Raw genomic sequence first — 14,390 nt, 5'->3', positions numbered from 1 at the left:
CCAAGAACCATATGCCATTGTACAAAAGAATATGCATAATCAGTCTTTGAACTATACTGTCACACAACTGTACCACTCCATTGTGGGGTAGGTAAGATTTTATTTTAAAATAAAACGGTTAAACAAGACTAATCAAAGTCACTCACTACTGCATTTTATGATCCAGATGGGAATATTGCTCTTCAGACTGCTAAAGGAGGAGCCACTCACTGCAGGGTTTGTACAAGACAATTACAGCAATAATAGTCTTTGATGTGGAATCAGCATTTTTTAGAACTTCAAAAGGAGTGTCCAGTTTTTAAAGACTTCACCCAGAGCAGCCTCTGCATCCACAGTGAGTGCACTCGATGATTCTCCCCTATAAAGCAAAAAACATGCATTAGTTGCTGTATTCCAGATAAGATATGTTATATAGAGAACAAATATTTTTAATAAAACGCTCGTTCAGGATGTTACATCTCAAAGTGGAGGAAGCCTAACTTTCCTGCTTCTCTCCAAAAAGTCTCCACCTACACTTTATGCGCCATTATACAGGGGCTAAGCAAGCCCCACCTTCCCTTGGGGGTAGAAGCGAGAAGCAGGCATTACTATAAAAACAAAAAACAAATGGAAGAGATTATTCCACCAGGAAAGATTTTGCAATCATAGAAATAGGTTTGGCCAAGAAGTGCCTCAGTGGGACTCTCCTTTCTGGAACTATGAATAGAAAATTCAAGGAACAGGCTTTAGGCCATCTACTGTCTAGGACTATCAGTTTTCCTTCCTGCTATTGCTGATTTTCATCTAAAGTAGTTGGAGCTTCAAGGTATAGCTATGTTACATGGCCAAATTAACAAGAGGAAGGGGAACACATCAGAACAGAATTGTATTTGACTCCTTTCACTGCACTTCACCACAGTCCATTACTTCTGAAAAAATACAGCTCAGTCTAACTTGTGGGGGGCAGGGGCCAAGAACCATTCTCTGTTCTGTGTTTGTATATATAGTTCATTGAGCTGAATTATGTGCATTACTGAAGTCCTTATCATGGACCAGGACCTGACTGTGCTGTGTTCTGGTCTGTGGTGTTGTTTTACCACCTTAAGTATTGCACCAGAATTTTGGTTGGTTCAGTGTGAAGGTAATAGGCAAGTCTATATTATCCACTTAATGTCATTTTCCTGGTCAAATGTTTCAGGAAACAGGAAAAACAGAAAAGTCACTTAACAGCAGAATCCAGTAGGAAGAGAAACTAGAAACTTATACTATTTATACTATTTTCAAAGTCATAAGTTCTGCCTCAAAATCCAAGCCAGGAAAACAATATTAGAATAAATAACATACCACTTCCAACTTGCTTTTTGGGACCCTGCAAATGCAGTTAGTTCCAAAGTTGGTATCCCGGGTCTGGATACAGCGCAGGCAGCAAAGGTTCTCGTAACCTTGTTTCTTCCACTTTGCAATCAGGTTTTTGTCAGCATATCCTTCTCTGATACAGTACTCGTACAATTCTGCATAAGAGAAGTGACTGGTGAGCAGCACAGAATTCTCAGAGTGAAGACAAATGAACAGTTTACTTTAAACATTTTAGTCTTTACAATAAAATCTACTACTTATTGTCTATAGTTGCTAGATATTGGAACTAGCAGCGGAAAAAGAAAAATCACTAATTTTTTTAGAACAATTATTTAATCCTTCCCCACCAATAGTCTAGTTCCAGTTTACAGCTGCTGACTAATGACTCAGATACTCCACACTGAAGATTTGATCCTTTCACTGTAAAAGCAAACATCTGTGCTTTTTACCTCTGCTGATGGCTTTTCTCTTATAGAAGAGATCAAAGATGTAGCGTGTTTTTTGGTGATGAATTCTGAAGATGGGCCAGAGGGATTCCACCTTCCTCTTCCCTTCATGAGGCTCAGTCTCCGCTGAGGAAAAAAAAGATACAGAAATCAGATTTCACTGCCCATAGAGCCTGCAAGTTATTACAACACTATATATCCTTTAAAAGCACCATTGTTCTGACAAGAAAAAAATGTAATTTTAAAGTGTGTGGGGAGATGGATATTTTATATATATATTTCAGTTAAAAAAAATCACTGAGATATTTGTGCAGGAGGGATGCTGTCAAGGAAAGTCAGCTTTGGAAGAATTTTGCAATTTTACTATGGCTCCAAATACAACCCCAAGACTAGAAAATGATGAGATAGGACAGGCCCTTGTGAGTGCCCGTAAAACAAAGAGTGACAGCACAGACTAGAATCAAACACAGCTAAAATTGCAATGCAAGCTTCCCCCTGCATATAGTTTTATACCAATGTGCTTCAATTCTGGCCTACAATACCCATTAGAGCTTGGGTGAAGTACTACTGACTCAGAACAACATTCATTTCATTTGCAATCAAAACATAGATCCACAAGCGACATTTGTAACTTACTCAGCCATCCCCCAACCCATTGTGTCTTAAATTAGAATTGGGAATTTGTCTTCTTGGGGTAACTTTCAATGTAGAAAATTAATACACCAAGTTATCAGCATCAAAATGTTTTGTCTTCATTATTAGCCCCTAAATAATGAAAGCAGATTAAAAAAAAAACATTTGCTGCCCTTTTATAAACATGTATTCTGAAACTCTTAAGGATTGTACAGTCATAAGGTCACACATGAACCAGCATCTGCCTCAATAACTTACCTTCTCTCATTTTTTGATCCAGCTCATCCAATGTTGGTTCAATCAGTTCCCAGCCATCTGGAGGAGCTTTCCTGCTTCTCTTTACTTTGGGCATCTTCTAAAATAAAGCTGTTGCAGAGACAAATGGGGGTCAAGTTGAAAGAGTACTTATGTTTTTCAGCACCATAAGGTCTCCAGGACCTCACCTCCCCTGCCAAAGAAAGGGCAGAAGAGAGTCCTTGAGATTCTTCAGCATTATGTTGATTCCCTTGCAGTTAATTCCCCTTTTTTCAGTGATAAAGATAGCAGAGAAGTAGGGATTTTTTGCCATTTAGAGATAAATGAAGATGAAGAACAAAACCAATGACACAATATGACACATTTTTCACACAGTGAATAAGAGTAACAGAGAGGAAGCCGTGCTAGTCTATACACTATCAAAACAAAACGCAGTCAAGTAGCACTTTAAAGGCTAGCAAAATGGTTTATTAGGTGAGCTTTCGTGGGACAGACCCACTTCTTCAGACCATAGCCAGACCAGAATGGCTGTCCCACGAAAGCTCACCTAATAAACCATTTTGCTAGCCTTTAAAGTGCTACTTGACTGCGTTTTGTTTTGATAGCGAATAAGAGTGTTTAATGTGTTACCAGTGTACAGGAGGGAGGGAGTCTTTTCTAGCACTCCCTATAATTCATAACATATTCTTTCACTTTTGAGGGCTATCCAGATCAGATTTCCAAATTAACAGTACTTTGTTCTTCTCTACTAATTTCAATCCAAGAACATATTTATTAGTCTTCATAAACTAGTGTTCAATGCATGTGCATCATAACTGCCATTGTAAAGAAAAGGCAGCTAAATATCACTATGCAAGTCAACACCAACACTGGAATTAAATTGTCGAAGTCTTAGCTCCCCTCACGTGAAGTTTTTACTACAGATTGTGGCCCTAACCTTCCATACAGATATTGTGATACTCCCTAAGGTAAAAACAACAAGGAGTCCGTGTGGCACTTTAAAGGCTAACAAATGCATGTGGGCATAAGCTTTTGCAAACAAAAACCCACTTCCTGGGATGCTTGGATTTTTGTTTACAAAATCTTGTGCTCAAATGAGTTAATCTGTAAGGCAGTACAGGACTCACTGTTTCTGCAGATAAAAATTCACACAGCTACACCTCTGATATTCGCCACCTGGGCAAGTCAAGGAAAAAAGCTGAAACACCCTGGGCTGAAAGCTGATGTTTTCCGATGGTTGCTGCGTGTACGTTGGGGACTATCGGTGCATGATATCCAATGCAGACGCTCGAAGCCGGGTAGCATGAGCGGCGGGCGCAGGCCTCTCGTTGCTCGGCTCTAGGGGGCAACTCAACACATCTACTTTAGCCTCCCTGTGTCCTGATAGCTCTTCTCTTCCAGTAGCGGGCTGCGCGGCCCCCGCGCCCCGGAATATCGCCCTCCCCGAAAGAAGGGAACTCACCTGCCAAACGGGGGGGAAGGAAGACGATCGCTATTTACTGTTTCCGGCCTTTCCAAAAGCGTCGGTTTTCTATGACGGTGTAGGGAGTTGGGGCCCTACTTCTGCCTAGTCGCTTTAGTGACTCTTAATTTACCCTCCGCTTTCTGATATTTCGTGTGCTCGTTTCGTCACAGTTCTCCTCGTGGGCTTTGTGGTGCCCATGGCAATGCCTGTCAGGAATCTCCCGCTTTTCCCCCGAGTGGTGGGCGCAGAAGGAAGGAGCAGGAACTGGCCTCCCCGCTGGAGCTTTAACTGAGGTGTTGTGTGATAGTAGCGCTCGGTTCGCACTCAGGCACCGTCAGGGTTAGCCCCTGTGTTAGGGGCCTCGTGCTTCAGGGCCAGGCTCGGTGAGTCGACTGAGGAAGCCGCGCGCTTGAGGTTGCGGTTCGGGCGGCTTCCGTTTCCGGGTCGAGGAGTGGAGGCTGGGGGGCCTTACTCGCTGCAGCTGGAGCCGCCATCACCGCTGCTATGCCTAAAGGAGGTGAATGAGGGGAGGAGCCCGGTCGGGAGGAGCCGCAGGACCGGCGGGATTAAGTGGGGGGGCGACCCCTAAGTCCCTGGAAGTGGGGTATAACCCCCCAGGTCAGGGGGGCAAGCCTTACTTCTCTTGGGAAGGGATGTAAGCCCCCCCCCCCCCCGGAGTGATGGGACCAAACCTTAGGCCCTTTGGGGAGGGGTGTAACTCCCGGTCTTGGGGAGGGGGGTAAGCCCGAGGGCTTTCGGAGAGGAATGTAAGATACCGCCCCCCACCCCCGCAGTGATGAGCCCTGGGGGGAGGGGTATAACTCGCATAACGCTGGGGTTGGGGGAACGAGCCCTAGGGCCCTGAGGGAGGGATGTAAGCCACCCAGGAGTGGTTGGCTTAAGAGGAGGCCAAGGTCTAGGTCCCTAGGGGAAGGGTATACACCCCCAGGGAAAAGTAGGTTAAGAGAGAGAGATGCGAGCCTCAGGTCCCCAGGGGAATGGAGTGATGGGGTATGAGACACCCTCCTCTTTCATGGATTGATGGAAGCTTGAGGGGAGCACAAGCTTGACATCCCTGTGAGTGATGGGAGAAGCATGACGGTGCTTCTGTGAGCCAAGGTGCGTGTGGAAGCTGTAGGGAGACTGTGTTGAGAAAAAAAGCAGTGTGACTGGTGTTCTAGAGCAGATTTAGTGCAGAGTGATGGATTTGTTCTGCACTGGAGAGGATGAGATTGTCACCCGTTGAGCATGGAGAGCATGCTTGGTGCTATACAGAATGCATGAGGCACTGAGCTCATATCTAGCACAGAGTGCAGTTCACATGTGCTCAGTGTCTTAAATGAGGGGGCCTCTTTCAAACCGATGGTCATGTCATGTGGTTAAGATTCTTCCTTCAGTGGATTAATATTTGACCAGCCTCTGGGGATATGTAGAAAGGATCTAAAGGAAAATAAGATAGTTACTTGCTGCATAAGAGACAGAAGAAGGCACAACGATGATTTTTACTGCATTGGATTTTTAGTGGCTCCAAACTCAGTACCATAATGTCACTCACAGCATCTTGCAGTTATGCAGCTGGTGCTAACCTGCCTTATGTAATACAGGCGAGCTAATGAGGGAATGATAGTCCATCAAGTCTGAGCTGGATCTATCCAGATCATTCTTTAGATGCTCTAAATCTGTTCATACAATTAGCTCTTGTGTAATTTTTATGGACTCAAATATTGCTACGTTATTGTAAATAATTATTCCCAATTTTACCCTTCCTGTAGTTTCTGCCAGTTTACTTTATTAATGTTTTGTCTATTAACTGAATTAGTGAATTCATGTCAAACTTTTAGTGAGTCCTTCAGGCATCAAATTCAGTATTTTTCCTCCATATTAAATATCGTGAGATTTCTGGTTTGTTTGTTTTTTTTAAATACGGTTTCTTTGGCATCTTGACCAGGGCCAGATATCTTTCATACCAATATGTACTGTATAAAACTATTGATAAATAAAGAAAAGGATCCAGATTTTTTTTGTATTGATGCACATAGTTACTTTTTGGAATGATAGCACAATAAATTCAATTTTCCCCATTCCAAACATATCCTTCTCAAGGTTTACCCTGACTCTATTAAAGTCTGTGGGTGTTTTGCCTTTGGCTGCAGGGTTGTGGGAGGGCAGGGTTTTGCCTGCTGTTTGGTGGTAGATTTGGAATTTAATGCTGTGCATAACTTTAAAAAAATAACTCTGTGTTACAAAGATATCTTGCCCCTAAGGATCCACTCAGTGAATGTTTTTCTCTTTCCTAAAATGTGTGCATGTAAATAGTTTTTTTTATAACCTATATTCAGTAAAGAAATAGAGTTATTGAAGCAGTAGTTCATAATGTTTTGGGAGAGAGATCCTAGGTGATGCACAAATAAGAATAGTTTCAAAGTACTTCTAGAGGTCAGTGTAGAGGCTGTCTAATGGCATTTTTCCAAGTTGCCCCCCCACCAAAAAAAAACAAACAAACTCATGGCTCCATAAAGTTCTTCTGAGCTTAAATTCACATTAATAATAATAATACTCACTCTTACCAATAAATATGTACTTACAAACATGCAATTTAGGTTCTGTGCGCTTTTGCCATAATTTAAAATACAATTATCTGTGGATTGCAAAGTGCTTTACAAAAGCAGATAAGGATCATTATCACTCTTTTACAGATGAGGAAACTAAGACACAGAGGTGAAATAACTTGCCCAACATAATGTAGCAGGTCAGTGGCAGAGTTAGGAATAGAACTCGAATTGCATGCCTCTCAGTCCAGAGCCCCGTATAGTTCCATCTCCTTGTAATGATCAAAAGCCTTCCCTATGACCTCCTTAATGAAATACCTGCAGACTAGTGTGACTCAAGTCTCATCTCATTCTAGTTAATGAGATGATAGTAAAAGTATCAAGCAGCACAGTACTTAATTCTTTGGTAGAGGCTTGACTATGGAATGGGTAAAGATTAGAACTAATCAGCTTTGCTCTTCATATCTATTGTTTTTGACAACACCTAATAGGAAGAGTAAATAGTTATAGGCTAGCTTTATTTTTTTTGAAAAAGTACATTGAAATCTGCATTTGTAAGATGACCTTACACTTAAAGAAAACAAATGCCTGGGAATGCCTGACCAGTGTTTCTCAAACTTTTTTGTAAAGTACCCCTTTAAAAAATGTATAAGTATTCTGAGACTTCTCTTGCCTACCCATAAAGATTGAGAAACATGATCCCTAAGGTAATCTGAGGTCTCAAAACAAGTGCCATTCAACTTTCCCAGATGACTGTACCCGTTGCAGGAGTCAGATTTGTTTTGCATACCACAAAGTTACACTTCACTTAAAAACTACTTACCTGCAAAAATATTACAGAAGACTATTGCTGATTTTTTCTACCATATTATCATCAAATAACTGAATTGGAACAGAAATATTGTACTTACACTTCAGCATAAGCCATAGGAAGCAGTAGCAACAAGTCATTGTCTGAATAAACTTTTAGATTGTACTGACTTAACTAGTATTTTTATGTAGCATATTGTAAAACTAGGCAAATATCTAGGTGAGTTGACGTACCTGCTGGAAGACCTTGGTGTACAACTACCCCTCGTTGAGAAACACTGCACCAGATGACAAAAAGCCCCATTACCTAGTAATATTAAAGCAGCTCATTGTTTTACATCTTGTATCCCTTCATGGTGTAGAATAATGCATAAAGTTTACATCATGGTAGTTACTTTATATATTCCTATCTTTTTTTTTTTTAAATAACCAAAACTCTGCTCTGGAAGCCTCTGGAAGCTGTGAGGGGGAAAAGGACCATTAAAGGAGTAGATAAAACTCCTTTTATATTTGGCACCATCTGTCAGTGGCAACAGTACCTGTAGTTGAGATCACAAGAGAAAATCCATCACACACATTTTCAACATGAAGTGAAAATGGCCATCGCATACGAGTTCTTTGAGTGACTATCATCATACACAAGACCCTTAGTGTGCAGAACCTCATCTCTCATGCTAGAAAAGTTATAAATTCAGAGGTTAAGGTAGCAAGGAGGCTTCCTAAGGTTTGTGGCGAGCTGGCTCAGTGAGCTCTCTAAGGTTGGATAAGAATTCTTCTTTCAAGCCATCTGGTTTTTTTTCATATCTGACACCCTGCAGATCTCCTAAGAGCTCTGTGTGCAAGGCTCCCTTCCTCGAGATGTCAGAAAACAGGGGAAAGAGAGGGGATGGGAGGAGGGAACATGCTGGAGCTACTGAGTTTCACTGAGAGCCCTCCTCATGAATAGTTGCGCCAGAACAGGCGTTGTCTGCCTCTGCTGAGCCAATGTACTAATGCTGGTTGACAAACTTATGGCCAAAAAAGGGACAATTATTTTCCATGAAACATTTTCCAATTATTCAACCAACCCAGCCATTTAGGTTGGCTGTGCACTGATGAACCTCTGCAGGGTAGCTGGGGTCTCTCCCCTCATGTAGATCTCAGGAAAGGTATTCCCTTGATCTTTCACACACACCCCCCCCCAGCCTTCCCCTCAGGCTACCTCAGAGAATAGATGGGGAGGAATAAAGAGATCAGAGGGGTGTCCCATGGCTCTTGCCAGGGGTCTTCCTGAGATCTGCAGGAGGCGAGAACCTCCTCATGGGCCGTTGGTACCCCCAGCAAAAAAAAATTGCAAAGGACTTTTTGTGGTCAGACTGTACTTGTCCGTAGGGAGAAGGGTAGACACTGCCTGAAAAGAAAGCTGGGGACTCTAACAGTCCTTTGGTGTCCTGTGCCAAGAGCACCGGAGCTGCCATTGTTCAGGAAGCATTCCTAGTTTCCATGATTTCACATCAGTTAAGGTTTGGTGGTAGATACTGGATCTCAGCTAGAGCAGTCCATCCCAGGCAATGGATTTCATCTCCCGGATTTGTGTCTTTGTGTAGGGGCAGGGGCCAGTCAGGACATTATCAGGGTAATGGTAAAAGCTTATTTGTGGTTGCTGTCACTCTCTAGTGTTTCCATGGCAACTTAGAGGGCAGCTCCTGTATGGGCAGGATATGCAGAATAAGGACATCTGTCAAATTAATACTTCATTGCCATCCCAGGAAGTGAATCAGAGGCAACTGTGGATGTGGATGGAAGGGGAAAGATGGTGTCATTACGAACTGTCCGAGCCCTTGGAAGCATAATTCTCTTCATCCCTAGATGGCCTGACAGAATTGTGCTTCAGTGAGTGTGTCTGTAGTAGCTGACAGATGAGGTTCATGAATTATTGGGCCCCCTGTGTTGTTTTAGCTTTTACTGGAAGAAGAACTGGTCTATTCTGTGCACAGCCACAGCCAGGAGAGAATGGGGAACAGGCTGCTGAACTCATGGAAACGTCTCACTAAATCAGCCACTGACTTTTTTTCTCACGCAGGTAGAAAGGGAGGCCACAAAGGCCGAGCAAGACAATACACAAGCCCCGAAGAGATTGATGCACAGCTCCAAGCAGAAAAACAAAAGGCCAGGGTATGCATTCTCTCGGGTCACCTGCTTAGTGAGATAAACTGCTGCTTTTATAGCTTAGTTATTCTGCAATTCAGGAGCAAAGGCAGCTTAGAGTCAAATGTCGTAGGTCACTCTGTCACCTGAATTACACTGTGTGGAAAAACCTTTTTGATGACTTTGACAATCTGCCTTTCTCCAGTTTTTCTGTTGCCATCTTGAGTTTTAGGGCTGAATGTAGCTCATGGTAATGTTTGACCAGTTTCTGTCAAAATCACTGGGGTATTTAGCACGTGAAACCAATGTCAGAATGTATCCCTTATTCTCCTCCTTTGTGAGAAGTAAAATATGAAATGCAGAAAGTAGCGATCAAGTTAGCTCGCAATGAATATCCTAGTGTACACAGAAATAAATGGAGTCACTTACAGAGACCCTGTTAGTGAAGCTGATGTGAATAATGGGAACCATTTTGTGCCTTAAGTGTATCTTGCTCTTGGATGCACGAAATGTACGCTTCATTGCAGGAAACCTGCTGGTTATAGCTGATATCCTCAGCCGTGTGGTATCCCTTACCTATTAATGTTTTCACTCTGCTACCTTCTTTTAAAGAGTCTCTGCTCCATGTTGCCATTTCATCGGTTTACATTTTTTCTTAATCTCCTGTAAACTCACAGGAAGAGGAGGAGCAAGAAGGGGGAGAAGGGGCAATAGGAGACCCCAAAAAAGAGAAGAAATCTTTAGATTCAGAGGAGAGTGATGAAGATGACGATGACTATCAGGTACAGTCACTCCTAGCATGGGATATTCTAAAGTAAACTTAGTGTATCTTTTCTCCCAGTTAATTTTCACTCCATTAATAATTTCTTCATTGCCATACACTGAGTTGAAAGGAACAAGTGATAACATTCATGATTAATGATGGGCTGAACACACAGTAAAGTAAAACATACTGTGGCAGCAGGTGTGTTCCCTGGTAACAAGGATTTTTCCTAAAAAATAGGATAAGAACTGTCTGGCTAGCTTTGGTTTCAACAGCAGTGAGCCCAGAAGGGAGTTTTCCTCACCAAGAGATAGCTCAGTGGTTGGTGCATTGGCCTGCTAAACCCAGGATTGTGAGCTCAATCCTTGAGGAAGCCATTTAGGGATTGGGGCAAATAGATGTCAGAGATAGTGCTTGGTCCTGCCAAGAGGGCAGGGGACTGGACTAGATGACCTCCTGAGGTCCCTTCCAGGTCTAGGAGATGTATATAAGATGCACGTGAAGATGACTCACTGGGCCTTGAAAGCTATGGAACTCACTGATAACATGTATCTCCTCTGTTTCTAAACTCCAGCAAAAGCGCAAAGGTGTGGAAGGTTTGATAGACATAGAGAATCCCAATCGAGTTGTTCAGACAGCCAAAAAGGTAACTCAGCTGGATCTGGATGGACCCAAGGAGCTGTCACGGAGAGAGCGGTAACAATTCTCTTCCTCTTTGGATAGCTTAGAGATGCGTGTGTGGGCTGTGTTTGTTCCTGGAATAATGCTCTCCCCTCTGTGATGGCCAAGTCATCTAGTGCCAGTAAAGCTGACCTGGCGAGGGGGGAGTTGAGGTTTCCGTGAGGTCCTTTATTTGAGCTTGCTGTCACGGTAGGTGTGAAGATAATTATCGGGATTCACTTTGGATTCCAGTTTCATTGGGTAGGAACTTAAATGGCTAAGTAGAGCCAGTCTATGTGGGTGGCTGCCATCCTTTGTATGTTACCTCCTCCTTCTGTAGCTAACTGTGACACTCAGACCCATTTTCCAGACCCAAAGAAGAGCTCTGTGTAAGCATGAAAGCTTGTCTCTTTGAATGGCAGATATTGGTCCAAAAAAGGTACTACCTCACCCACCTTGTCATCCCAATGTGAGGCAGCTTAACAGAATGCATTTAGATGGCATAAGTGTTTGTTTCTCTTATAATTATAATTACTAAAATTATTTGTAATTATTGTGTTAAGAACTTTGGAGCCGTAGTCCGGGACCATGGCTATCTAATTCTCCTTTCTAGAAGGCTGATGTCAGTAATCAAAAATACAGTAAACTCTTTCATATCCGGCATTGTATCATCGGGAGCTCTTAAATAACTGGCATTTTACCATAAGTTAATTTTAGTTACGTTTTCCATAAGTACAGTATAGTCAAAGTAAATGCAATAAATACAGTATAAGTTTACGGTTTACAGTACTACTGTCGTTGGTAAATAAAATACTCTGCATACATTTTTAACAAAAAAACAGCAGTCATGTAGCACTTTAACGACTAACAAAATGACTTATTAGGTGATGAGCTTTCATGGGACAGACCCACTTCTTCAGATTTAAGCTCACCACCCAATAAATCATTTTGTTAGTCTTTAAAATGCTACATGACTGCTGTTTTCTTTTATTAGAATACAGACTAACACAGCTACCTCTGTCAGATATGAAAGTGTTTACTGTAACTGTCCTTGTCCATTACTGTCCAGTGCCAGAAAAATACCATACCACGATACACTGTTAGTTCTTGGTATGGCAGTAGAGCTGGTATTGGTGGGATTGTGTTTGCCTGATTTAGTGAGTGAAGCTACTCACCCCAGGGGACACTTAGATTTAATTTTCTGTCTAGACCTCGGTTGTCATTTTGCACGAGTTTTTGGAGAGAAAAGCGCAAGTTTGATTCAATACCAGTTCCATCAGCCTGAGAAACAGGAGCTCTGTGCTCTTTTTTACACTGTCCAGCTGTGGAATATTAGGCTAATTTACTTAACTCTTTGTACCGGAGTGTTGCCTGGTGCAGTGGGAACAGAGAAAAGCCCTAATTCACAGGCCTGCTGTGAGGCATTTGGGTGTGGTGTTAATGAATGTTAAAAAGAAGCCTATATTTTGAAATTATAATATTAGTTCCTTTATTTAGGTGTTCATTATATTGAAAGCTTCTGGCTTAAAAAGCTCATCTTCAGCCTGGCTTTTGCCAAGCCCCATGATTGCTTTGAAAGGGATTTAAACGTTATTTTGATCTTTATCTGTCTTGAGTGGTTAGATCACTACCATGCTAATTGGAGATTGAAATGACTGCACTTCTGTGCTCCAAAGTCAGAGGTAGATGCTGCTCGAGATTGTGCCCTCTAACAATACCTGCGTGTTAATTTGAATATCACGCTGACTCTAGTGCGTTTCACTCAAACAGAGAAGAAATAGAGAAACAGAAAGCAAAAGAAAGGTACATGAAGATGCACCTAGCTGGTAAAACGGAACAGGCAAAGGCAGATCTCGCTCGACTAGCTATCATCCGGAAACAGAGGGAAGAAGCCGCCAGAAAGAAAGAGGAGGAGAGAAAGGGTAAGGCTGTTGCTATCCTCATTCAGTCCATCCTACATGTCCCCCCGAAAGCCTTACCACCAGGAGATCAAATGCGAACTAGCCATAGGGTTTCCTTCCTACCAGTGCTGTTACTGTGTGCCCTTGAAAGCGATTCTGTTCAACTCTAGAGTCAGCCATCTTTCAGCCTCTGCTTAGGAGCCAGTGCTCCTTCATAAAGTGGCAGATTAATTAGGCAGTGAGCGGGCACAGTAAGGAGGGAATCGCTCTCTACGTTTATAATGCTTCAACTGGACAGGCAAGGGCAGAGGATTTTTGTACATGTTCGCATCAGCAGCTTAGTGAATTCCATGCAAACAGCTTGGATGCTTTTATTAAAGTGCTACCCGACTGCTACCCTAACCCTTTTTGCTAGAGTACAGGCTAAGAGGGCCACCTCTCTGCTACTGTTCATCTTGGATATTTGTAAGAGTTACTGTAGGGCATGGGGACTCCGGCTTGGGGAATGACCAATGGGCTATAAAGATGTGTCTGATTCTTAATTCAGCTCAGTGACACAGAGCTGTGCTGGGGGCCTGGTCTCAATCCATTTCACACTGCACAGATCTCTCCACAGCTGGCACGAAAGGCCGAGGCCAGAACCAGAATGGTCCATCGATTTGGAATTCCCCTTGCACCCTGCATGTGGGCCCACCTGGAATTGTAGCTGCCGATGGTGCCCTGCTGCTATCTGTGAGATGTGGCTATGCGGAGCTCCGTCTCCAAGGCCACCCAGGCAGCGCTAATACCCCATGTGCAGCTAGAAATATTGACCCATCTCTTCCTTTTCTTCCCTCTCCCCCACCCTTCCGCAGCAAAAGATGAAGCATCTGTGGCAGGCAAAAGACTGCAGTCGCTATCCCTTAACAAATAAGCACAGGACATGCAAGAGGAAGAATTCCAGGGAACTGAACCTGGGGCCTGCCAGGAACTCTGCCATGTTGGGTACCCGGTTGGGTGTACTGCAACATCGAAGTCACCTTCACCTCCAAGAGACACTGACAGTGTGTTTGTCTTCATCTTGGCATGGAATTCCATTTTGGGTTGGGGGGGGCGGCGGCAGCTAACTCCGGGGCAGAACCGTGCTGAACCACAGTTCTCTGTGTAACCGTTTGGAAACCTGAATGTTTTTGCTGTTTTTAGGACTAAGAACACATAGCCAGGGGCTGGGTGGGGGAGCAAAGTGGGAGGGGAAAACGCTTCAAATATTAGACTGCAAAATATAGACTTCCTGTCAGTTTGGGGGGTGGGCCTGGGGATCTTAAGGAAAACCCACAGGAGGGGGGTTGGATCCTAAGGGCTCTGGTCTGGAAACAGTCCATGAAACTGAGCTGCCGAGTGTTGTGAGAACAGTCTGGGAGCCTAACTTCATGGCTGTGTGGGTCTTTTTTTTTTGGGGGGGGGGGG

The 14,390-nt window shown here is 43.2% G+C and overlaps 2 protein-coding genes across 3 annotated transcripts; one reads left to right on the top strand and one right to left on the bottom strand.

Moving 5' to 3' along the window:
• Positions 1-80: 80 nt before the first annotated feature.
• BUD31 (BUD31 spliceosome associated protein) lies at positions 81-4,259 on the bottom strand. 2 transcript variants are annotated; one of them, XM_075010216.1, is made up of 5 exons: positions 4,132-4,259; positions 2,673-2,780; positions 1,785-1,907; positions 1,324-1,490; positions 81-358 (listed from the first exon to the last, which is right to left on the bottom strand). In XM_075010216.1, the coding sequence occupies exons 2-5, from the start codon at positions 2,764-2,766 to the stop codon at positions 308-310; spliced, it is 435 nt and encodes a 144-aa protein (XP_074866317.1). In that variant the 5' UTR covers positions 2,767-2,780; positions 4,132-4,259; the 3' UTR covers positions 81-307. The 2 variants fall into 2 exon arrangements, with proteins under 2 accessions (XP_074866317.1, XP_074866318.1); XM_075010217.1 differs by lacking the exon at positions 4,132-4,259 and adding an exon at positions 3,797-4,075.
• Positions 4,260-4,536: 277 nt separating this feature from the next.
• On the top strand, positions 4,537-14,171 carry PDAP1 (PDGFA associated protein 1). The gene is made up of 6 exons (XM_075010597.1): positions 4,537-4,651; positions 9,556-9,647; positions 10,298-10,402; positions 10,958-11,079; positions 12,814-12,965; positions 13,799-14,171. Exons 1-6 carry the CDS (start codon positions 4,639-4,641, stop codon positions 13,855-13,857), a joined length of 543 nt encoding a protein of 180 aa, XP_074866698.1. The 5' UTR covers positions 4,537-4,638; the 3' UTR covers positions 13,858-14,171.
• Positions 14,172-14,390: the final 219 nt, after the last annotated feature.

Source organism: Carettochelys insculpta, chromosome 16 (assembly GCF_033958435.1).
Source record: "Carettochelys insculpta isolate YL-2023 chromosome 16, ASM3395843v1, whole genome shotgun sequence".
NCBI lineage: Eukaryota > Metazoa > Chordata > Testudines > Carettochelyidae > Carettochelys > Carettochelys insculpta.
This window is presented reverse-complemented; position numbering and strand designations above follow the sequence as displayed.